The sequence below is a fragment of the Molothrus ater genome, chromosome Z (assembly GCF_012460135.2).
Source record: "Molothrus ater isolate BHLD 08-10-18 breed brown headed cowbird chromosome Z, BPBGC_Mater_1.1, whole genome shotgun sequence".
Taxonomy (NCBI): domain Eukaryota; kingdom Metazoa; phylum Chordata; class Aves; order Passeriformes; family Icteridae; genus Molothrus; species Molothrus ater.
In genome coordinates, this window is record NC_050511.2 from 12263866 (window position 1) to 12288511 (window position 24646).

The window sequence follows — 24646 nt, forward strand, 5'->3', positions numbered from 1 at the left end:
GACTTAATTAGCCTTTCGTAATCTTTCAAACCACCTGATGAGGCTACCTGTTATGTGAATTTTTTCCTCCAGCTTTTCCTGGGTGTGTTCAGCACAGGACTGCATAAACAACTTCTCTGTGTATGACAGGCTGAGTCATGTTGCAGTTTCACACATCACCTATTTTACGGTATAACATTGCAGCTGTGATACAAAGATGTTAATAAGGATGTTGGGGAGATAGAGTTTGTAAGAGAAGTGGTCATGTATTTGAAGTACCTTTGAGAAAACAGCTTGTACACTCAAAATCTTGTCTGGTTTTTTTCATAGCTATGTTAAATTTGGTTATAAACTTTGAGTAGTTTTTATAAGCTTTTACCTATCTACTGGCTGTACTATAAGTAGTAAAGAATTAGTTTGGACAAATACCTCTGTAATATGTTTGTCTTTTACATCTGTAATAGGTTTTATTTTTTTATATAGTGCAAATCTGACCATGAAAGATAGAATGTTTTGTGATTTTCAGCATAATTCTCATTAAGCAAATTGATTCAGTACTCATGGAAATACTTTTATAGTGAGCTATAAAAGTTAACCTATATTTTTTTACTTTCTTATTTCATAAGAGGCTTAGCCGTAGGTTTAACTCTGTTCTTACTCAGCACAAAAGTGAGTATTTGATACAGTACAGCTGAATTACTGCTTTGCTAGCCCTTTCTTTTCTCCTTGTTTTAAAACCTTACTCTGATTTTAAATTGCTGGAATAATTTATGTATTTTGATGAGTTTAAATTACTTAGCTGAAGCTCAAAGTGGACTTGCAGAACTTAAAAATTCTCAATAATATTGAAATTCAATACTGTAATAATGTACTGCCCAGATAAATATTCCCAAATGTGGTGTTATCAAGTGGTAGTCCCAATAACTTGTTTTCAACATGCCCTTAAGCCACCCTATCCTCAAAAAATAAGGGGAAGTAAAGCGGAATGTCACAGTATGCTCTGAAATTAAACAGATCTAAGCTCTGTACATTTTAATTAAAAATAGTCATGTTAAAAGTATTTTCCAAATAATTGCATGATTTATAGATCTTACATCTGTAAGATAAATACATTTCTATATTTAGTGATGGTTTGCTTTGAAAGGGTTTCTGTGAGCTTTAGTTTTGTGGTGTGCTGTTGGAAGTTTTAAGATAGAGTTTTTAGAGACGAAAAGTTTTGCAAGTACTGAAGCCACTTTGAAAAAATACTGTACAACTAAGGACACAGATTTAGATAATGAAAAATTTTTATGTGAAAAACTTCCTGTGGTATGTTTTGTTTTGTTTTGTTTTGTTTCTTGGAATGGAATCTTAAGTCCAGATCTTATTTGGAAATTTTTTTTGCAAACTTTATTTTGCTGTTCATGACAGATTTTACAGCTGATGCTGCCAAGACGGAGTAATCAAAACTATTAGTAAGATCTGAGACTTGCTGTAAATGCTTTCCATTAATTGGAAGGTCCTTTGAGGGGATTTATACCCCTGTGTTAGGAAGAGGTTCTTGAATCTTTGCACATTTTCAAGATTCATTTTGCATATGTTGACATGCAAAAGACATGGCTTTCAGTAATTGATTCCTGAAATGTCTGTCTGTCCACTAGAAAGCCTTACTATATACTTGCCTTTTTAAATACAGTTTCTACCTGTTCATTATGTAGCTTTGGCATCCTGTCCATTACAGCTTTAGAGAGTTATGCTTTTTTCACACCAGCTAGGTTTTATTCTTCTTTTTTCACCATGGAATGTTCACTTGCCTATTTGGATGTTTTTTTATGTATAGAATTCAATGTTTATATTGATATCTCCACATCATTAAAAATATTCCAGTGAAATGTCAATATTTAATAGAAACAGTTTATAATGACTGTTCTTAAATTTGCTGAATATCACTACTACAGCTAAACAGCAGGGAAATCTTCCAATTTCCCCCAAGTATGTAACATGCTTCATGCTTTGAAGAGGGCAGTCTGGCTACATCTGGAAATTTCTTGTGTAAATACGAGATGAAGGATATCCAAATATACTATATTCCCCTTTCAAACTTAAGGTAAGTTTTCCATATCCATAATATTCCAGCCTTTCATTCCATATGTATATGTGCCAGACCTCTGTTCCAGAAACTGGAAATCACACACAAGCTTGCCAGCAGCAAATATTAACAGATTCATATATTACTCCTTTTTGTATACGTCTGGGTTAGCCTGTACATCACTATCTGTACCCTGGAGCCAGCCACAGTAAAGAATCTGACAATCATATGCTGAGATAAAATGTGCCCTGCTGTATTTCTAAGTGTGTTTCTCTCTTATGTAATAAACAGTTTATAGTTAAGAACTATCTAAATGTTTGCACTATCTAATATAGTGATGAAAGGCAATTCTAAATCTCGAAGTCTGTCACACCCCAAGGAAAATAGGTTAAAGGATTTCACTTTGGATTCATGTATGGTTAAGGAAAAAGGCTTATCCCACAAGGATTATATATCTCTCTTTGGTTTATTATTTGGAAAACTAAAAGTAGAACTTACAGAAATAATTTCAAAATTACAATTTGAGAAGAGTAGGCATTACAGCAACATGATTGGCTTTATTAATATTGTAGTTCTATTAATATTAATATAACATGAATAATGTTACAGAAATATAAAGATGAAATAATAAAAAATAATGGAGAAAAATAAAAGAGCCTTCTTGATCTTGCTTTGTTACTTTAGTGAAATTTTTCCTATTTTTGCAGAGGCAAAAAGTGGAAAATACAAATAGTACATTCTGATCTAAAAAGAAATGAACTCCAGAGTGGTTTGGCTTATCAGAGAAATGGCTTTTAGATGCTGTAGTATATGCATTGCTCAAGCAAGCTGAACACTTCAGTGGTCTAGAGTCTGATAGGATTTGTAAATTATGAAAAGACTGTTGTGCTTGATGTGTATATTAGGAAGCTAGTTTTGCCCCCCAGTGTATCTCACTGTGCTTTGTAGTAGGTCACTATTTCTTGACAGGAGCTGAACAGGAGGGTTATGTTGTGAATTTCCTTAAAGCAATGAAAACTGCAGATTTTTTTGGTGCAGCTCTTGATCATTAATTTTATTAGAGAAGCCAAAGACTCCCACATTTTAAAATACTCAGCAAAAGGAAAGCTATTACAGCTTGAACAAGTGAATTAAAACCTAAAAAGATAGGAAATAGCTTCTGAGCCATGGAACATACAGGTTTGCAGGAGATAAGTTGAGGCATAGCTTTTGTATGTAACATCACGTTACATACATTTAACTCAGGAAGTTTGAAAAAAACCAACCTTTTCTCTACAGAAAGAACAGTTGATTCATGGTTACATCCATTAAAAGGTGCAGTTCTGTGGGGATACAGTTTAAATAATTGGCCATAATACACTATAGACTATACTCAATTCCTAAAGAATGTAAGTCTTGTTAACTTTAACTGAAAATATTTGAATGGCATTTCTAGAGAATTCGTAATAAGATTGTAAGTCTAACAAGGTATTTTTGTGTTCATGATTATCAATGAGAAGATTAATTGCACAGCTAAAACATATCTTGGCAGCAGGTACAGAACTAAACTAATCATAAGTATTTGTAATAATACCATACTTTTTGTAAGACAGCTTCAGTGAGCAGGTTTCTTGCAGCTCTAGGTATATATCTCATCATTAAAACCTGATTGAATATATGTGAGGCTTCTTTCATAAGTAAGCAAAACTTCTCCCAGGGCAAAATATTTTAAAATAAAGGGTTTTTTTTTCATGATCTTACTATTCCTAAAGTTTGTTTTCGACAGATGTTAGTGCTAAACAATTAGCAGAGAGGGTGGTGAAATAGGTGGAGCATTGTCCAGCTGTGTTTTATTTAATGTATGACTGCAGTGATACTATACAGACTGAAATCAGATACATCCATGAAACAGCTGCTTTCCTTAAACTGAGTTCTAGATTTCTCATGAGATAGAGAACTAGACTTGGAGTTGGATATGACTACCTATGTGTTTCACACATTATGTGTAAATAAATATACAATTTGTCTAAGTATGTCCAGAGACTTATAATGACATTCTAGTTCAATAAACTTTCTGAATGTATATAGCCATTTTAAGCAGTAATTTAAACAACCCATTCTTAGATATTTCAATGTACGTAATTTTCATTTAGATTAAACAAATTCCTTTATGGTTACTATTTCACTTTGCACTGTGTAAATGTATCACTTTGAGATTCAGCTTGTGCCTGTTTTGTGCTCAAAAGAGTCACCCATAATCAGCACTAAAAATTTTATTTTATATTTGGTGCATTTTTCTGCATCCTGGCTCTGCATCCTAGTCTGCTCTTTGTCCTCACCATCATGCAGTTCTGTGGTCTCACCTGGAGAGTCTGAGACCTGTAAACAAACTTCATCCTGCTGAGGCCATTTGAGCACACTGTGTGGGCCTTTACAGATGCTGTTTCACCAGGGCTCACAAGAGCAGAAGGAGGACAGGTAGTGCATCCCTGCCCTTGTGACAGGAGGACTGGCATATATTCAAGACTGCCTTGAAGAGCCAGAGTGATTTTTCAGAAGCAGGGATGGACAACTATTGCAATCAGCAGAAAGTACTGCATTGCAAACCATTGGCTTGTTACTTATCACAAATGTGAAAATGGCTGCTGGATTTCAATATTTGATGTGTTGAAGTTATGGGTAGGTGTTTGCAGAGGTATAGGGATATCTTCTGTATTCCAGACAGGTCAGTGTTGTTTCTTGGCTGTTGCATCAAAGTGGGAGGGCAGGGTAGGGCTGCAATAATATGTGGTGCTGTCTGTCTGCATATGTAAAACAAACTTCAGTTTTGACTTCCTTCCTAACCAAAGGTGGCTGTGTCAGAAAATGCATCCTTTAGTAAGAGGTTTACACCAGCAAACAAAAACAAGGCAATGTGCAAATTGGATTATTATGTGTCTCCCACCCCCCCTTTTATTTTTAATATTTTTTACCCAGGAATTTACTGTATGTCCTCATGTGTTGCAGAAAAAGGAGTGGTGGTTTTCCTTGGTTTGATTTTGGTTTTCTTTTCTTTTTTATGAGAAAAACACAGATGTGCTTGCAGATTAAATGAAAGATCTGTAATTGAAAGATTGTATTTAGTTCATTGGTGAAATACAGCTGTTAAAAAAGACAAAATGAGGCAAGAGTGGACCTCTAAAAGTAAAGAACCATTATCAAGGAAACAAAAAGGGAAAACAATTAAATAATGATATTGGCAGTGGGTAATTGGTTGGATTTATTACAGTGTGTTTTACAATATGTGACAAAGGAGATGACACATTGGGATGCATATAACAACATTTTTCTTATGATGGTTAAAGGAGGTAAGATCTTCCAGGGAAATTGAGAAGATATAGTATCCACTTAAGAAAATCAGGAACAGCTTTCATCATGTTGAATTTGTATTGGCAGCTAAACATCCACTGAGTGACGTCAAGATGAACTGAGATGTTCAGCAGAGAGACAATGATGTACCTTTTTTTGGAAGGCAGTTGAATGGCACGAAAATTTTGGGAGTCGTGGGTGTGAGTAAGGTGTGTAAAACTACACTGTAGAGTAGAAGTTCAGTGACCAAGGGGATTGAGTAGCAGTGAATAGCCAGAGAAACAGAAAGATAATTATGTATCAGAGGGAATAGTGAAGAAGGGAACCAACATGTAGATGGTGTGCAGGAGTAAGGGTGGGGTAGCAGTAAGGGTGGGGTAGCATCCCATGTTGGATTTGTCAGGAATAATCCTGAGACTCAGGATGGAATTTAAGTAGCATTCTCACATGGAATGTAGTGGAATTGACAAGGAGTGAAGGTGGAGGAGAAGGCAGTACTGGATGAAAAGGCAAGAGAGAGAGGAACATGGAGCTATTTGGGGAAAACTGGGTAATGCAAATAAGATTTCAAGATACATGAATTGCTGCTTCTGAAATTTGTATCTCACTGTGCTGTGAGAATGCCATTGCTGGTGGAGAAGAAATATGAAGTTGCTGGTCGTAAGTGTGAAGTATTTGGCTGTAGTGAAACTAGGAGGCTAGAATGAGAGAATGAAAGGCATTTTTCTGTTGGATGGAAGAGAATTCTAGGGGTGCTAGTGGCCAAAGAGAATTGCAGCAGAAAGAGGTATTGCATCATGAAAGATGTAATAGAAAAAGAAGAGGAAAGAGGGGTTTGAAGCAAATAGCAAACATTAATGGTAGAGGAGAAGGCCACTTGCTGAATGAAAAATTCTGTAACAATTCTCAATCCTTAGAGACAAATTTTCATAGAAGTACTGCAGCCTGTTTGAAGGACTCTTGGATATCAATTTGGACATTTTTATATTTCCATACCTTTTATAATCATCTCATTTATATTACATGAGACAGAAGGGATTAATTGATTCAAAGATGTTAATTGCAAGCAAAAAAAATTCTTTCATACTTAAAATAGTAATTTTTTAAATGTCTGTTAAAAAAGAAAGCTAATTTTAAAAATGACCCATGTTTGAAATTTAATCAGAAATTGCACTGTAGAATAGCAAGCAGCTTTTTCTCTAAAAGGTATTACAAGCTTTTTCACACTCTTTAGTGCTTAGGTACTTGATTGCTGCTCTGAAAGCAGCAAACATGGAACACTGTTCTGTTAGTGTAAACCACTATAAACAATTTTTAAATTTTTTTCTGCTCCGCCAGTTTTTTGCTTGCATATGTGGGGGTTTTATTTGCTTGCTTATTTAGCTAGTCAAATATATAAAACTATTGTGAGAGAAAAGCAACATCAAAGAAGGAACTATGGAATTGAGATAAGAATATTGCATGAAAAGAAAACGAAATTTACTTGAGAATGCTCAGTTTATCACTGACATGCATGAGGAAAAAAATATCACTTTTTCAACTGAGGCATAGTTCCATTTTCATTGTTCCATCTGAATTAATAAAACCAAATCCATAGTTTAAAAAAATGATGTAATTTTAAATAATATGCAGAGAGATAATATGGCATGATGGTTACAGTGTGTTTTTATCAGAAAGAAATCAAAGAATGTAGAAGAAAGAATAGCTTGGTATGTTACAAGAAGTTTAGTGAAAATGCTTTCATTTCCTAGAGAAATACACCCATCCTCTTAGAATTTACGCATGCTAGCTACTGTTTCTAGCAAGCAAATGGATTTATTATAAAACCATCTTTGATAACTCACTGCAAATTACACCATTTTGGCTCAAGGATTACTGAACCAGAAATGTTAATTTTATGCAGATTTTTGTGTATTTTCAGTCATATTTCACTCTATTTACTTTGTGCCTCTGTTAAGAAGTGATTTAAGCTTTGGGGACACTGAAAGAATATGAGAAATTTTATTGACTATATGGGAATAAGCTGAGAATAAGTCTGTCATAGTTGCCTTTTGAAGGCTACTTAGTAGCTTCTTTATAATTTTTTTTCTGTTTATATTTTTGTTTATTGCCATTAAACCAAAAGCTACTTTTAAATTATATGAAACATCCAGGGTTGGCATAGATGAGTTTGAAGAAATGTGTGGATTTTCAGTGGAGTTCTATTGTATCTTAGCTGAATCTTTAATGAGATTTTTGCAGAATATCATTGATGACATTTGATTGTTTTCTGGAAGACAAAGAAACCTTCAACAGCTGGGCAACTCTAAGAATGATCAATTTAACTTCTAGATAGGTTTTTTTTTTTTTGGTTCACAAAAGCCATATTTATGATAGTACAAAGGAGGAAAAATGTAAATTTGCTAGGATAAGATGAGATGGGTTAGATAAGTTATGAAAAGATACAGAAGAAAATTCCTTTTACATCCTTGTGTGTTTTTCTCATGCAGTGTAAAAAATCCCCAAAGGAAGCCAACTGAAAAGTTTCCAAAAGCTATTTTTATTAGTAATATGTATCATTTTTATGGCCAAGATAGGTTATTTTCTCAAATGCAGTTTGACCATGCAGCCAAACATTCAGCTAGGGTTTCATTTTCAAACCTTTAGGCAAGTATTTAGCAATGCTGTTAAGAAGCTATCTTTCTAAAATGGTTTCCTGAAATATTTCTTGATGAATAAGCTTAAACAAGAAGAAATTGTTTCTGTGGTCAGCAATATTCTTAGAAGCTGAATGTTCTTCCTGGTGAATGAAGCATGGGCAGATAGGAAAGGCTTTCTCATAACTCTGCAATGGATCTGAGACATCTCTGGGACAAGCTGACCTGCTTGCTTCCTTGTTTTGCCTAAACCCTAAATATATAGTCAAATGTATCAGGTGGCTTTCCTCATTGCCTTCTGCATAAATGTTTTAGTTTTTTTTAATAGAATTGAAGTTTTTGAATCAATTGCAATTGACAAAACACTAGTTTTTCACCTTGCCTGGCTACATCACTATATGACTTCGCTTCTTAGACTGCTCTTTTCCGTAACTTCCAAGCATTTTCTGACTAGGTATTTCATACTTGTGTTTTTATTTTCATTCACAATTGCACAATATAATGCATGATGCATTGAAGATTCCATAAATTTTAAAAATAATTATACGCCAATTTTTTTCTACTCCCAGTTGTATAGGTTTTTCATTGCAATGTAGTTGCTCAAGAAAAACTACAGAATATTTGGGGAAAAAAAAAAGAGCCAAGTCTTTTATTTGTTCAGTAATTGCAAATAACTAGGTAAGCTTCTCAGTGAAATACTTGTGAGAGATTATTGACGGGTGTTGAACCACTGCTGAATGTGAGAGATAAATCCTGAAGACTTGTCACCCAGATAAAAGGCCTTAGTTGCAGCAGATGAGAATATAATGGTTGTAGAGGACAGTTAAATACAATTATAAGTCACATGTCCTGATTGTGGTAAGTAAGGTTAGGCTACTGAATTCATAACTGATTAATTAGGATTGAGAGAAAACAAGGAGTGTTTCAGGTCTGATAATTATACGTGTAGATGTCGCTGAGTTAGAAAGTCACAGAGAAGAGGAAATCATGTAAGAGTGTAATCATGTAAACATGAAAACCTCAGATTTCACAAGTTAATCTTGTTTTGCATCAGTGTGCTCATTACTGAAGCAGCATCCATTTCTACACCACAGGAAGTGGTATTGAAGAGCTGTCACATAAGCTGAAAGCCCTGGGATCATGTTTACAGAGACTTAAGGAAAGCATCTGATACAGCCTGCAACTGCCTGCTCAGGGAAAATATTGAGAAATTCCTGAATTCAGCGGACATATGTAGACCTCACAATTTTTAATTGATACACTAAACCCAGAATGTATGCTTAGATTTCTTTTGTGGATTGTAATTGATAGCAAAGGAGATAGGCTCCCTTCAGTAGAGGTGGCTGAAGGGGGGATGGGGAAGTAGACATTTGGAGAGTGTAACTCCTGCCTTGGGAACCTGTCTGCCTTGTCAGCTGTGATCACTGCTCTGAGATGTTGTCTGTTTCTGATGGGATCACTTCGAACAAAGACCCAGACAGCTTTGGTCAGTTGTGACTAAAAAGGAGATTTCTGGTTTGTTTGTTTGTTTTCATCTTGCAGCTTTGTAGCTGATACTTTTATCACCTTGAGCCTGGCCTATGATAACATGTCATCTTGGAAGGCTTTTATATTTGTTAAAAATTAAAAACATTTGCAATTGAATGTTGTCAGTGTGAGCTATTTTATTTTGCTGTAAGTATCTTAGGTGAAAAGACTAATTTAAAACTCAAGTAGCTGGTCTGGGACTTGCTTGTCAGGCATCTCTGCTGAGCTGTCCTGCCCTTCTGCCTCCTGTTTGAAATCAGCATAAATCTTGATTGTGGTTTTATGGTTGACTGTGTTCACACTAATAAATAAGTAATATTTTGCTATACATCTGTAAAACAGAGAAGGATTGATATAGCCGTCTTTGTAGGTCCCACTTTCCCCAAGGCCTGCCTTGATTTACTGCCTTTGCTTTAAAAAAAAAACTCTAGAAGATGTTAGGAATAAGAAGGAAGAAGAATGTCTTGGCTGGGACATTCAATCATTCAATATTTTGTTAAAAGAAAAGGGGGTGTGGGGGGGGGGGGGCAGAATGTGAAAAGCATTATAATCTTGGGAAAGTGTCGGCTTACTGTGAAATATTGTGTCCCAGAAACAATGTGGGAAGTTAAAAAATTCCATCAGTTAGACATACTGTTATTTTTCTCATAGATGTGGCTTGGATTTCTAAGGTGAACAAATTGGGTAGGTCTGTCTTTTTCCTAGAACAAGTTTTATTGAGTGTTTTGGAACAGGAGAGCAGTTGTGAGATGCAGAGTTGCAGCCATGTGGCTCTGTTGTAGGTCATTCTTTTGTGGTAAACCATTCATGTGGCCACTGTCATCTTCACTTTCTGTATGGGTCCTCTTAAGTCCTCATACAGATTTTTGTACAAGGGATACTCATTGCTGATGCTCCTTCAGTCATGTACCTTTGCCCCCAGTCCCACCTTTTCCCAGTCCCTTCTCTGGTTTCCTTTTGTCTTCTGGCTCTCATTCGCTCTTGAGGACTGTGGCAATCTTGCAACCCCCCTGACATTTATCTGTTATTTTTTGGTTTTTTGATACATGCAACTGTGTCCTCTCTCACATGTGCTTCATGTTTTATGCCTGTCATCTCATTTTGCACACAAGTACAGTCAGCTGTAATTGCTTAACAAAAATATACGTGCTAATACAAAGCTAGGAGGAAAGTGCTTACATTGGTGGAGTTATATGTTAGAAAGCCTTTAAATAAGTTGCAGAAGCTAGTGGTTTACTGCAGAATTTGCTGAAGTAACTAAACCTTTAATAAATGTAAGGGCTGATGAACTTGTCAAATTTTGCATGGCACATGACTTGTTACTACATCATAGCGGGCACCTCTGCAACAAAAGGAGAAGGGTAAGAAGGAGATAGGTAGATACACTTTGCCCTAATTATCTTGACATCTTTATCTTATGTTTCAGTGCTCTTCCTTTCCCTTCTTGAATCAAATTTTGTAATTGCGTACATTGGTTCTGTTGTTTCATGTCTTTCCAGCTAGAAACATTCTGATAACAATTTTTTTGCTAATGATTTGTTAGCAAGATTAGACATCTGTTAAAAATACTAAGAGGTCAGAGGCCAGAAACATTATTTTCTTTGAAAACTCCAATGAATGTTTGCCAGTATGCATAAAAACTTCTTTTCAACCTTCAATCATTTTAGAATATTTGATTTACTACTACAATTCAGGGTTATATTCCTTTGCAGAATAATATATGGAGGGCAAGCTTGCAGAGCTCAAAGTTAGGAAAACAATCTTTTACTGGTAAACTGAGCAAATTTCTTTTTAAAGACATAGAATTGCTGATGCAATCTTACTATCTCTTTCAGTCAAGCCTGGTTTTACATGAAATCCTAAAGTATTGAAGCTGGATAGAGTTGGGCAAAATTTGGTTTTTTGGTTTAATTTTTGTCATTAAAGGACAAATGATATCAGTTTTGGACATCTATATGTTTTCTATATGTGATGTTGCTGTTTTCCTTTCTCTACAGGACAGTTGAAAAAGGGGCAAAAACTGGTCAGAGTATAAGTACTTAGTTGAGAAGGCTCTATAGTGCATGGTGTAGAGTAAAAAAGTGATTTCATTTGGAAAAGACCCTGAAGAGCATCGAGTCCCACTATTTACAACCTTATATACAACCTTAACTCTGCTGAGGCCACTTCTAAACCATGTCCCCTAGTGCCATATTGGCATGTCTTTTAAATACATCCAGGCATGGTGACTCAACCACTTCTCTGGGAAGCCTGTTCCAATGCTTGACCATTCTTTCAGTGTGAAATTTTCCCTAATATACAATTTAAACCTCTCCTGGCACAACTTGGGGCCAATTTAAGATGAGTTGTTTGATTCCTGAAGGACACAGTTTAAATTTTATTGATGGATTCACATATAAATGCTAAATAAAATCAGTATCTTTGACCATAGGAAAATAACACAAATTCTGACTGTTATGTGATTTGCTATCTATCTATAGGCATTTAGGGTTTTTGCTTGTAAAGCATAAAAGAAAAGGCATTTGTTGGACCCCAGATCTCATTCTATGTTTTAATTTGGATCCAACATGAAGCAAGAGGAAACAATTTCAGATTGAGGATGAAATGAAAGGATAAAACCCTACACTCTTACAATAAGTTGGGCAGCAGAGTGAAAAATTGTTATTTTAATTTTTGTACATCAGTGTGACATTGCCTGGAAGGATGGGAATGTTATGGAGCCCAAGTGAAGTTTTTTCAATTTGTTTGAATTAGCTTAATATCGTAATGTATTCTTTCTGTCATTTTTTTAAAGTGTGAATATTAGCCATTTATGATGTTTTTGAAAGTGTCCGTGGTATTTCTTACACAAAAAATACACAGTTTTAATTGCTTGTTAATGTTTAATAAATACTACAGAAAATTTATTTCCTGATAGCCAATTTACATTTTATTCTTTACACATTTCTACATACTTGGAAAATTTTATGCTATTGGATGCACAAAATATGTTTTTCATATTAATAAACACTCCCATCAAAGACAAACAGTTGTAAACTGCAGTCTGTTCATAGACTTCAGGGTATGCATAATTGGCTGGAAGTGACAGTAATTTCAAAACAATTACTATGGCTAAGTGTAGGCCATTGCATTCTGTGTTCAAATACTGTAAGAAGCATGTTGTTGGTATTTGGAGTCCCCCTTTGTTTGTTGAAGAGTCATTTGTGGAGGGAACGCCTCACGTGACTCCTCTTAATGACTGACCAAATCTGCACATCAAAATAAGCTTGCAATAATTATTAACATCATCACACAAAGATTCTCTAGCTTTTGAACCAAATTTAGAACAACTATTCTTAAGAATAAACAACATTAATTACTTCACTAGTTTGTGGCTCTTACTTACAAAATAACCCATTAAAAGAGTCTTAGTAAAGTGCATAGTTAAAAATTTAAAGATAAATTTACTGAGGATTCCTTTGCAAGCCTAAATCAGTCTGTGTGATTGCATTTTGTGATCACATTCTCCTTTTGTGATCATATTCTCTTTTTATTCTGTAGAAATGCGTCTATTTTAATGCCTAGTTTGGATAAAAATCACTGAGCAGCTGCTCATTGTTTTGTCCTCTTACTGTCAGGGTGGGATTCTAGGTCTGATTTTGCTGCATGTTGTTCAACCTCTCATCTGAAAAGATATGCTTATATGCGTGAATTTTGTTTTGCTCATCACATCCATAAATAAAGGTCTTCAAGGTCACTTATTTGCCATTTTCTTCTCTGTGTTTTAATCCTCATTTTACAGAGGGGAAGATTAGATACAGTCATACTGGAAACCCTGAACTCTTGAATCCCTAATTTTACAACTATGTGAATTAGTTTTCTTTTACAAAAAGAGGGCAAATGAGAAGCATAATTACCTAGGTATTAAAAAAGGAATCAACCTGTCTCAAATTGTTTTTTTCTCTGTTTCTGTCTTTTCCTTTTTTCCCTTCCTGTGTTTCCACCTCCTGTCTTGGAATCTTAGCTGAGAGTCTTGTTTTAGGTTGGGAAGTGGGAAAACTTGATTTGACAAGACCATTTAAATTTAATTTGAGGTTCCTTCCCTATTAATAGAATTTTTAGGTATTTTACTAAATAATGACCTAATAAATAAGAAGTGATCTCCATGCAAGAACAAATTGTGAACTTGAAGGTAATTTCAACCTTTCTTTAGGATTATCAGCAAAATAGGAATAATTAAAATAAAACATACATCGTTCCCGTACTTGAATTTTACAGTACCTAAATGGAACACAAACCTCACAATTGCACTTTGCTCTATTCTGTAAGCCATGAATTCTGACAGGGATTAAATTTGGCAAAAGTAAATTCTTTCAGTCCTTTTCAGTCCTTTCCAAAGTATGTACACTGTATTTTGGTAGTTTGAGAAACTAAAAGCCTGCTTAGGGGAGTGTTGAGAACTGTCTTGGAATGTATTTTTATCTTAACTAGGCATAACTACCTTTGTTCAGTGCTAGTGGGAGTTTTCCAAGAGCTTTGATGCTATGTAAATCTGTACTGTATATTTAAACCTATGAAGAATTCAAATCTTGCATTCAAGCTCTTGTTATGAAAGCATATTTTAAAACTAAAATAACATTTTAAAAAGTCTGTTGGAAGCACTTAGCTACTGTACCTCCTAAAAATGTAGGGGTTTCTGTTGAGAATAATGAATAGCAGCAGAGCACAGAAAATGCTATGAAGAAATGTTTGTCCCATTTGTTTCATTTGTTATTTGATTCGTGACTGTAATTGATTTTGTAATGTTTTGTTTGTTTGGCAAACAGGTACATACAAAGTTCCACTGCAGACAAGCCCATGCTTCAGGCACTGACACTTCATGTTTGACATTTTCCTATGATGGTACTGTCCTTGCCAGCAGAGGAGGTAGGTGATTGAAAGAACCCTATGACTTGTTGAATGTAACACGTTTTCAATGAAATGAAATGGTTCATTAAACAAACCACATAGATCACATTAATTGTTTGATGTAGATGTTTGTGGTGGAGGTAAGGTAGTGAAATCAGATACTAGTGATTCAAATATGAAGTATTTCACAGTTTACTACTTTTATTTGATACACCATGCAATACTGTGTTCCTGAAAGAGAATTTTACTGCAATTAAGAAATATTTTAAGGCAACTTTGCTGATTGTATTACACAGTTCCTGATCTGTGTTCTCATCTAGCAGTAATAATACACTGAAAGGAAATCATTAGCTTAATTAAAAATAAAAAAAGTCCAGTTTTGTTGCTTAGTTCTTCCGTGGAAGATAAGTGCCTCTCAATAACACTGTCTCTTCTCTGTAGGTATTAATTCCTCATACACCTTTCTTAAGCAACATCATTTGCTATCCTCATTGGAATTTTTATCTAATCTGTTTTGAAAACATCAAAAGTTGATGACTGGAATTGACTTTTCAAAATATACTTCAATGGCAAAAGAATTCAGAATGTCCACAGGACTGGGAAAACAGGCTTGCATTGTAAACTTCAGATAAAACTTTTATAAATGAGTCTTAGATAATAGAAGAAGACTTGAGAAGGCAGAGATGTATTTGAGGACTCATTAACTTCATTACTGGGAGAGGATGGTGTCTATTGAAGACAGCTTTTCCTGCAGAAATTTGTCTGCCCAGTACTTTGCAGGCAGGTGCAAGCATACAAGCCAAGCTGTCTGGATAGAAAACAGCTGTAACCAGAAGCTCTGTGTATGCATTAGCATTGCCCCAAGGCCAAATAAACAGGCCTAGCGAGAGGCAGTATACGTTAATGCTGGCTAACACTGTGCCTAACATATGTTTAGAACATCTGGTCAGTTTGGTACATAGACAGAATGAGATTACATACACAAAATACCAGAATGTAGGTATTCATAGATGAAAAAAGCTCTGAAGCAGTGGATGTGTTTCCTAGCCAAGTAGCTTGTATTTTCTTTGCATCCTCCCTATGCCCCTGTCCTGAAGGGTGTCTGACCCGGTGCATGTCAGTACAGTGAAATGCAGTTGATATTGGGTGCGGCCTCACTGATTCTTTGTACATCTTGCCACATTTCAAAGATTCCAAATGTTGTTTCCCAGAACACATCTTTCAGAGTAAGGACTTTGTAGTCTTATCCTGGAAGCCCCTAGGCATATGGACACTAACTAAGTTAAGTTTTGTAACTGCTGTCAAGTTTTATAACTGCTGTTCAGGGTCCTGAGTTGAACTGCTGTTCAGAGTTCTGCTGCCACATCATGAATGGGTTGTAAGTGGTGAGGTAAAAGCTCTCAAGCTTTTTTGTCCTTACTGAACCAGACTTTTGTTATGTGTGGACTTTGTCCTGCTTGGAAAATATGTGAACTGTGTGTCTTTCCATTCTGCACGAAGTAAAACACTGTGTCTGCCAGTGGTGATTGCCCCCAAAAACTTCACACAAACATATTTCAGGAAATTTAGGGAAAAACCTTGGTGTGCTTTTAAATATAACAGCAAACAAAGCTATTACTTAGTGAGGGTATTCACTACTGCTGTCTTGAAACCTCCATTTATGCAAATTCTCTTCTGTTTCACATTTATGAATCTAGATCACATAAATGACCTTTTCCTATTTTTATTGCCTGTGGCACTTTTACTTGCCTGCTCTTCCTCATCTGTCTCCAGTTTTTGTCTCGTGTTAAACAGACTTTCATTTACTCAGGTTTTATCTTCCACACACTGCACTAAGCTGTATAAAATGTTGATTGATTGTTTGCAGAATGTAAGACTGCACAGAACTTTGGCCACTCAATGTGGATAAAAGTGCTACCTTTGTCTAGTGTATTAGGAGAAAAAAAAGAGCTCTGTATGCACTATGCTAGAAAGTAAGGAGGATTCATACCTTATTTTGACTTGTTTGGTTAGTGCTTTAATATGAGTATTGCTTTGGATCTGTACCAACAAAAGCAGATGTGGATCCAGCATTTGTAGATTAACACACCTGCCAAGTGCTGAGGATCAAAGAGGGGATAGTTGTTTGGGGCATGGGAACTTTCATTGAAAGCCTGATGGACTTTCCTGCATCTGATGTAGATCTGTGTTGGATATGAGAAGATGAGGCATGGCTCAGCTGCAGGCACAAGGGAAAATAAAAACCTAAGGAGCTGCTTATGAAAGTTTCCAGTGCTATTCTTGTTGGATATTAGGTAGTAACTTGACAGAAACTTAAGAAAGTGATATTTCTGCATGCTTGAAACAATAAAGGGTAGTATTTGTGGAACATTTTCTTTGTTTAGCAGGGGAGAGATAAGAATTAGGTTTGGACTTGAGGTCTTACTGTAAAAAAATTTAAAAATTTTTTTTTGACTCTTGATATTTTTTGTTGGTCTTTTTTCTTTTTTAATTTCTCTCGTATTTCTTTCTTCATTTTGAAATTGGTTTAAAACATAGAAACGTGTATGCTCAAGGGTTATGCGGCAGCATGTATAGAGACTGTTTTGTGTAGTGTAATAACATATTGCTCTTCACAGTAAATCCAAACATTGGCATTTCAAAAATCAGATGGGTTTTTGTCAAGTAATATTCCTTAGAAGCTGAACACTGTTGTTCATTCTAACCATGGCAGAAATACATTTACTAGTTTTAATAGGCATAGTCAGGTAAGTGCAACACTCAGAGCTGAAATGGCATTATGAAAGTCTTCTGGTATCCTTCTTGCCGTATGTTTGTATGTACATTCCGTATGTTTAGAGCGGATGATGCACTTATTTGATCAGGCTGGTATGGATGCAGGTGATGCTGAGAAGCGTTCCAAATGTAGGTATATATTCCTCGATTTGTGACTTCCTTCACAGGATCTTTGGCTTTGGTGCTAATCTTTGATGCCTCCAAAGGTTGCTCTGTAGTTGTTGCAGCTCCTCCTGTAGAACCAGTACAGAATGCAGAAGCTGGTACCTTCTTCTGTAAGGTTGTCTCTCACAGATGTAGTGTAAGCTTTCCTAGAAAGGCTCAGAGTTGATAGATAAACATATTCTGGTAAGCTTGTTATGCTATGTGTTCCCAAAGCTGTAACTTTTTAGAATTCCCATTTCCTATGTTTCTTTGCCTCATTGATCTCTGTGAACAATTTCTGTCATCGAGCTTTGCTTTCAGCAGAGGACTCCCTCTTTTTAAACAGAGTGCTGCTGACTGTAGTCTTTGTGAATTCCTGGCAGCACTTTTGCTTCTTTTGGGCCTATGCGCATTCATGTGCTTGTCTTCCTGGTCAGTATCTTCTGAAAAGAAAAGAAAAAAATCATATAAAATCTTTATAGTATTAGTGCTTCAGTCTTATTTTGACTAAAGGGCATTTGGAAAATTCCTATCTTTGCTCACCAAAGACTGTTTTTCTAGGAACTAATTGTTACCTCTTGATAAATCCAGTGCTCAATACCATTGGCGTAAGAGTGTCTTGACCTGATTGTGTCAGTCTTGAGCCTGTTTATTGGTATACTTATTAAAATGGTGAAAAATAGCATTTGAAATGCTACTAAAAATGCTATAAAAGCTTTAAATAAGCCTGCCAGGCTTTGGAGAAGTCTGCCATCAAGAAAAAATACTGAATGATCTGAGTAGACTATTTTAATATTCATTCTGAATTGCATAACTTCTGTTTATATGCTTTTGTTTAAGCATAACTATTTTTGTTCATGTATAAAGTAATTAAAAACAGATCACAACTGCTGCAGTTCTGTTAAAGCTGCCTTCTAAGCATTGATAGAAGGATCCTACTGGGAAAAATCCTTGGTGCTGAGGAAAGGCAAGATTCTGTGATCTTGGTGACAGTGATTTCAAATTGAAATGCAAATTAGATTTAGGAACCAATTAGCATTTGCACACTGGGAGTTTTAATTAGGAAAATTGATTTGGAGCAAATTGTTAATGATGGTAAAGTTTCACAGCATTAGCAAGTCAAGTCATTCTACTAGTGTTTTCCCCTCTCCAAATACTTACTTTTCTATTTCTAAACTATTTCAATTTAAGACATTGTTGACTTGAAATCAACCCTAAATTTGAGTTCTGCTAGAGTCTTCTAATTTTTTTAACTATCCCATTACATTTTCTTGCTAGCAAAGGAGCTATAGCTACATGTCTGACTGCATTTCTCCTGCTAAAACCTGGCAGGACTACAGCTTGAAGATCATGTCAAGGCTCATTCCACTAGGAACAGAACAGCCTTGGCTGCTAGCCGTAGATCTGTCCCTATCCAAGAGATTTGCAAAGTGGCCAAATGCTGTCCTTTGCATACATTTATAAAGTGCTGGTGCTTTAGATGTAGCATCTCGATGATAAGGGTTTGTTTTTATTTTTTTTTTTACTTGGGGGGGTGGGAGGGAAAAGGGAGGGCTCATTTTACAAGACTAAATGCTTTGAAGTACTTGGGATGGAATCTACTGGGAAACAATAAGAAAACACATATTCCCAAAACAGGGACTCAACATTTTTCTTTCTTGTCATTTTTTAGCTTCCCAATGAACAGAAATATACTCTACTCTAGACATCATTTATTTAAGTTGTCCACTTCTTAAAAATATTTTGTAGTAAGCAGTTATCCTAGATTTTAATATAAACATACATGATGTACGAGGCCACACATTACTGCTTTCCCTGTAAAGGGCACTGCTGGCCTTGATTTCCTTTGTTACTTCTTTTAAAAACATTTTATTATCAAGGCCTCCTTTGAGCTCTTGAGCTCAAAGGCTATGAATCCACAAAATACTTGTAGATAACCAAATTACTTCCCTGCAAGATTTGTACTTTGGAAGGAAGCAGGTCTTGCCTCCTAGGTCAGAAAGATTTTGTAACTTTTTGTGTGGATATTTTTAAAGGGAATTGTTGTTTAAATGTCCTTCTTTTTACCCTTGAAAGTGCTGAGGCACTGCTGTCAAATGCTAGGATGTGTCTAGGTGCTTGAGTGAGGTACTTCAAAGCTCAAATTCTGTAGCTCATCTCATGCTGGAAATATGTGTTCCAGAAGGACAATCAGAGAGGAGATGTAGATGTCTCTGAGAACAGCTAATTAATCTCTTTTTTTTTTACCCCTGTTCTCATTTTGTTAATATGTCATAACTTTTCAAAAAGGGATAAACAGCCTGACTTTTACTGGCCTGCAGTCACACCATGTTTATCAAACACAGATGAAAATTGCTACAAATCTCTTTTTGTAACCTTGATTTTGGCTTTTATAGCTAAAGGTAGTGTGGTGAAAATGTTTCATTACAGTATGTGTGGTTTCATTTGCTTCCCTTCACCCCCTTCCCTAAGGATTTGTGACTGATTCCAGGCCTCTTCTCCATACTGAGATAGCAGTTTGTTGCCTGCTAAAGGAGGGGGAAGACTTTCATGTGCTTTTCATGTTCTTCTTGATTGCATTTTCAGGACAGGTAAAAACCACACATATAAAACTTGTTTAGTTTTTGATCTAGACCATTCATAGCAACATTTTTAATTTCTTTAGATATCTTGAAATTTGCTCCTAGAAGCAAAATATCAATGCTCACAAACAAAGAATAAATTAGTGATTGAGGAATATGATTCCATTGTGAATAGTGGTTCTTGATTAGGAGGGGTTACCACAATAGAATTGAGCCACTGAGGAGAAGTTTCTGGTATACTGCAGTGCCGCATATTGAGCTTCTCAACCTTGGACTGTCATAGTCACTTACCAAGGAAAAACTTACAAATTGTTCCCATTTTGGATGCTTCTATTATGTAATTTTGTTCTCCTTTTCTCTGAATTAGAGAGTGAAATTTTCTGATGTGTGTAAGTTCTTGACTTGAATTCTTTATTGCTAACCTTTGTCTCTTCTTTTTCATAGGAGATGATACTTTAAAGCTATGGGATATTAGACAATTTAAAAAACCTCTTAATTCAGCAGATGGACTGGCCAGCTTCTTTCCAATGTAAGTATTCTAATTTATTCCAATTAGCAGAAATAGCAGTATTTTTGCTGAAGGGTTCTGCTGGAGTTCTTATCCTCAGTTGTCACTAGGTCCACAGTTGTGCGGAGAGGACTGTACAAGGAGAACTGTGAAGGGACAATTCTCGTCCATTTTAGGGATTCACATTGCTTTAAAAGATCTTACTTTTGTGATATTTCAGCCTCATATGTCTTAAGTCTAATTAGATTAGTAAGATTTCAGGAGGAGGCCCTTATGTGTGTAATGAGATATAGATATAAATCTTATTCTTATTTAGTCTATAATTAATAAAAAAAAGAGCTGAATGAAAAACTAGACATAACATGAAGGTACATGATATGAATTCAGGTTACAGTGTCAGAAATGCCGATTTTGTTTTGCTGCATAGTGCTAAGTATTGTTTTCAATATTTTTATTGGTCTGATCTGCATTTGTATTGCTGTAATGCAGCCAAATCCCCTAAGGACAGTTTGTAATTTTGAAATAAGATCTTAGAAAGACAAGTCATGGACAGCTCAATCTTAACTGCAATTTGTAACACAGAGGAAAAATAAACAGAAAAATATTTTTGGCCAGTGTATAAACACACCACCTTGCATCACTGAAGAATGTATCATCAGCAAAACCAGATTTCATGATTAGCACATTTTTTTACTTACGATGACAGTCAGATTTTAAAGTACTGGGGTTTTTTTGTGTTTCTTGTACTGAAAAGCTTGCAAGACTTTTGAGTGGAGGAGAATTTTGCTGGGAGGAGGATTTTTATTGAATCTACCAGTTTTGCACATCTTGTGCACAACTGTAATAACAATTGTAACAGATAACTCTAATTGATAACTACAGCGATAAGTGACGGCTCACAAAATACTTTTCAAGCTTTGTCTGGAAAGGACTAAAAAGTAGAAAAAATTGTTTTAGGGAGTGCAATTTATATCTAAGTTCTTGATATGTTAATTATTTATCTGCCCTGTGAGATTCTTTCTTTTCTTCAACAGGACAGATTGTTGTTTCAGTCCAGATGATAAGATCCTTGTCACAGGCACCTCTGTCAAGAAGGGTGGTGGCAGTGGGAAGCTGTTTTTCTTTTATCGTGATACCTTCCAGAAGCTGTATGAGATAGAAGTTACAGATGCGGTATGTATTTTAGTTTATTCATCGCTTCAAAATATGAATGAAATCATATTCATATGCTGCCTTTTCCTTATACAAGTCATTACCTACTAACATTATTCTGATTTTCCTATTCCATGATTAAGAGATAGGGCTAGAGTAATCTGAATAATTGTTTCAATTAAATAAAAAGAAATCCTAGGACAAGGTGTTTAAGCAGTAGAGCTTCCCTGCTCTCATTGCATTTCTCAAGAATTTCTGTGAACCCTTCTAGATCTGTGAAGTGGGACACAAATCCTAAAATATGTAGATGTTTGTTTGTTTACTTCACTAGTTATCATGATGAAATGGCTTATTGTGACAAAACTAGTTTTTGTCCATGAGACCAGATTAGTGGTTACTCTAGAATGTGTTTCTAGCTTGTCTAAATGCAACAATTTGCCACAAAAAGAAGGCGTTATTAAGAAATCCATCAAAAACACCATTCTCACCAGTTACTACAAACACCTACAGCTGTAAACCTTTATACAGAAGAGTCTGTTCATGGCTTGAACTGGCTACATATTCCCTTGTGCAGAAGGGTAAAGCTCAATACCATAGGTGAAAAAGTCCTTTTACTCTTGTGATACACAAGTAAACTTACGGGTGATAACAAACACCCATAAGGTGTGTTATTTCATCCATAGGAGTGGGTGAAATTACAACAGAATTGCCACTGATAAGTATGTCAATGTATGCTTACGTCCCTTTAGTTGCTGGAGTATTTCAGGTTATTGATTTTGTCACTTTGTTTCAAAATACCATTTTCTCCTTCTGCATATTTTTTAAGCAAGCACAACAGGTTTTCCTAGCACAGCAGACCAAACCTCCTTCTGCTGGATGGTGTTTTTACACCACCAGCTTTGTATTTTCTTTTCGAATCCTGCTTTCTCCATTAGTCCATCCCAAGGCAAAATGGGATCTGCTTACAGATGGATTTCTTACATCTATAGTTTGGTGGCAGCTGTCTCGGAAATTAAAAATGCTGAATTCTTACCAAAGCAGAAAACACATGTTTTTTCCTAGTGCAGAAGAACACCTGTTTTCATCTTAAACATATAATCTAAATAGAAAGGGGTTTTATATGACTTTGGAAGTTTTACTTACTACTAAATAATTTCACCAAATACAGCAGAAATTGGCTTTTATGTTTTTCTCCTGTGGAACATAACGAACCACAAACCAAGCTAAACTCATGAGAATTTCTAGGGGATTTTTATTTTCTGATAGAAGCCTTATAACCAAGTATTTATAACTTTTTTCTGAGAGAAAACATGAATGCCTCAGTATCTCTTCTGAAACTTCATGACAGAGAAAAGGAAAACAGCTACATACGATAAAGTGCAAGAAGTAGATTTTTTTTAGGAGCTCTCCTGCCTGTGGGCACCAAAACCAAAACAGTTTCATAATTCCATTCATAATGAATTTGAACTCCTTAGACCTGAGTGTTTGGAGGTGGTCATGATGGCTTCTCCTTTTGGTAATGGTCAGTAACAGTGTGCAGAAACTTCACTTAAGCTCTGAGGCTACAAGAGGGAAAAGCTTGTCAATGGTGGATCCTGTATCTCCAAAACCATTTAAATATTGAGAAATACTGCTCAGCAGTCTTTTTTTTGCATTCAAAGAAATTTTTGTTTTCATTTGGTAACTTTGTCTTCTAAGTCTTGAAAATTAAGGGTCTGTTTACCTGCCAAGATATATCGTGCTACAGGGGAGTCCACAAAAGATTCCTTTGCTCTCAGTCTCTCTTAGAATCAACAGCTAAATTTCTGTTTTATGTTTAAAAATGCAAAAGAGACATGAAACGGAGACCCAACAGTAAGAAACTGTCAATAAACAATTTCATTGGGGCCACTAATACAGTAAAATTTTAAGTATGTGTACAAGTCTAAGCAGGTTCATAATTTTATACTATAAATTTGTATAGGTGCTGATATTTATATAGTACTTTTTAAGACTGTAGTAAATCACTTTGGTCTATAGAGCTTTAGTGCCGCTGGCTTTCTTCATTTGTAGTTATAAAATTTAAGACTGTCATTCTTCTGCTTTGCACAGTGGAAGTGAAAATAATGGAACTAAAAGGTGAAGAATTTAGACAAATACTGATCTTATGACATAATTTTCAGTGAGTCAGCACTACCAATACCTGTACAAGTCTGTCTAGCTTATACCTTTAACTCTACACATCTAAGGAAAACACAGTTTAGCATATCAATCTGAATCTAAAAGAAGAAAAATTCCTATAAGCGGTCGTACAAAATAAAAGCAGTATATTTTTTCAAGGTCTTTCTACTGTTTGTAGATTTTGGCCTTTTCATTAGTGTTCTTTACTTGTTCTTCTCAAATTACTGTGTTTAATGGAATATAAACGCATAAAGGCATGCTAAAAGCAAATGAATGTTCAAGAAGCTGGCTTTTATGTTCTGTAAGCAGTAAATGCTGTTTGTTGAAAAGATCATTGGTCTGTAAACTGGGAGATTAATATCTTGTGTGTAGTTTATCAAAGCATTTTTTTCAGCAGTGCAATAGTTACTTTCTTTCTGCCGGCTGCTTTCCTAGTTTCCATTTTTTTCCTTATACTCTCAAAAATAGCAGTTAGCATTTATCATTAGTGTAATTAAAGATAAACACATAATGTTATCCAAGACTTTAGTTTGTTTTCTGCAACTAAGTGTTATACTTCTTTACATTTTCCATATTACCTAGTGCTGAAATACATAATTTTACTCTTTCTGTTTTGGGTTTTTTTAGGCATTACAGAGTTGAAGTTATGCTATGCTATATGTGTAATAAAAGCACAAGTGCACCAGTGTCTGTCTCTGCAAAGAGCCTGATATGCTCTCATTTCTAATGAAATCATTTCAGTGAGATTTAGTCCATATTGCCAAAGAAAAAAAGGCATCTTTAGTAACTTTTTGAAGGTAATAGTATAGCAGTTTAGTGGTAGATTGTATAAAATCAGAATAACAGAAAATCTATTGAGATTTTCTCAGTATAGTATAAACTATTCACGTGTTACTTTTTT

The 24646-nt window shown here is 35.4% G+C and overlaps 1 protein-coding gene across 1 annotated transcript in view; it reads left to right on the plus strand.

Annotated features, from left to right (window-relative positions):
• WDR70 (WD repeat domain 70) overlaps nucleotides 1–24646 on the plus strand; it is a 124964-nt gene that overhangs the window by 75703 nt on the left and 24615 nt on the right. Inside the window, exons 11-13 of the mRNA XM_036403487.1 lie at nucleotides 14343–14442; nucleotides 20370–20454; nucleotides 21468–21606. Coding sequence (XP_036259380.1) covers nucleotides 14343–14442; nucleotides 20370–20454; nucleotides 21468–21606 — 324 coding nt within the window. The remainder of the gene's footprint in view (nucleotides 1–14342; nucleotides 14443–20369; nucleotides 20455–21467; nucleotides 21607–24646) is intronic.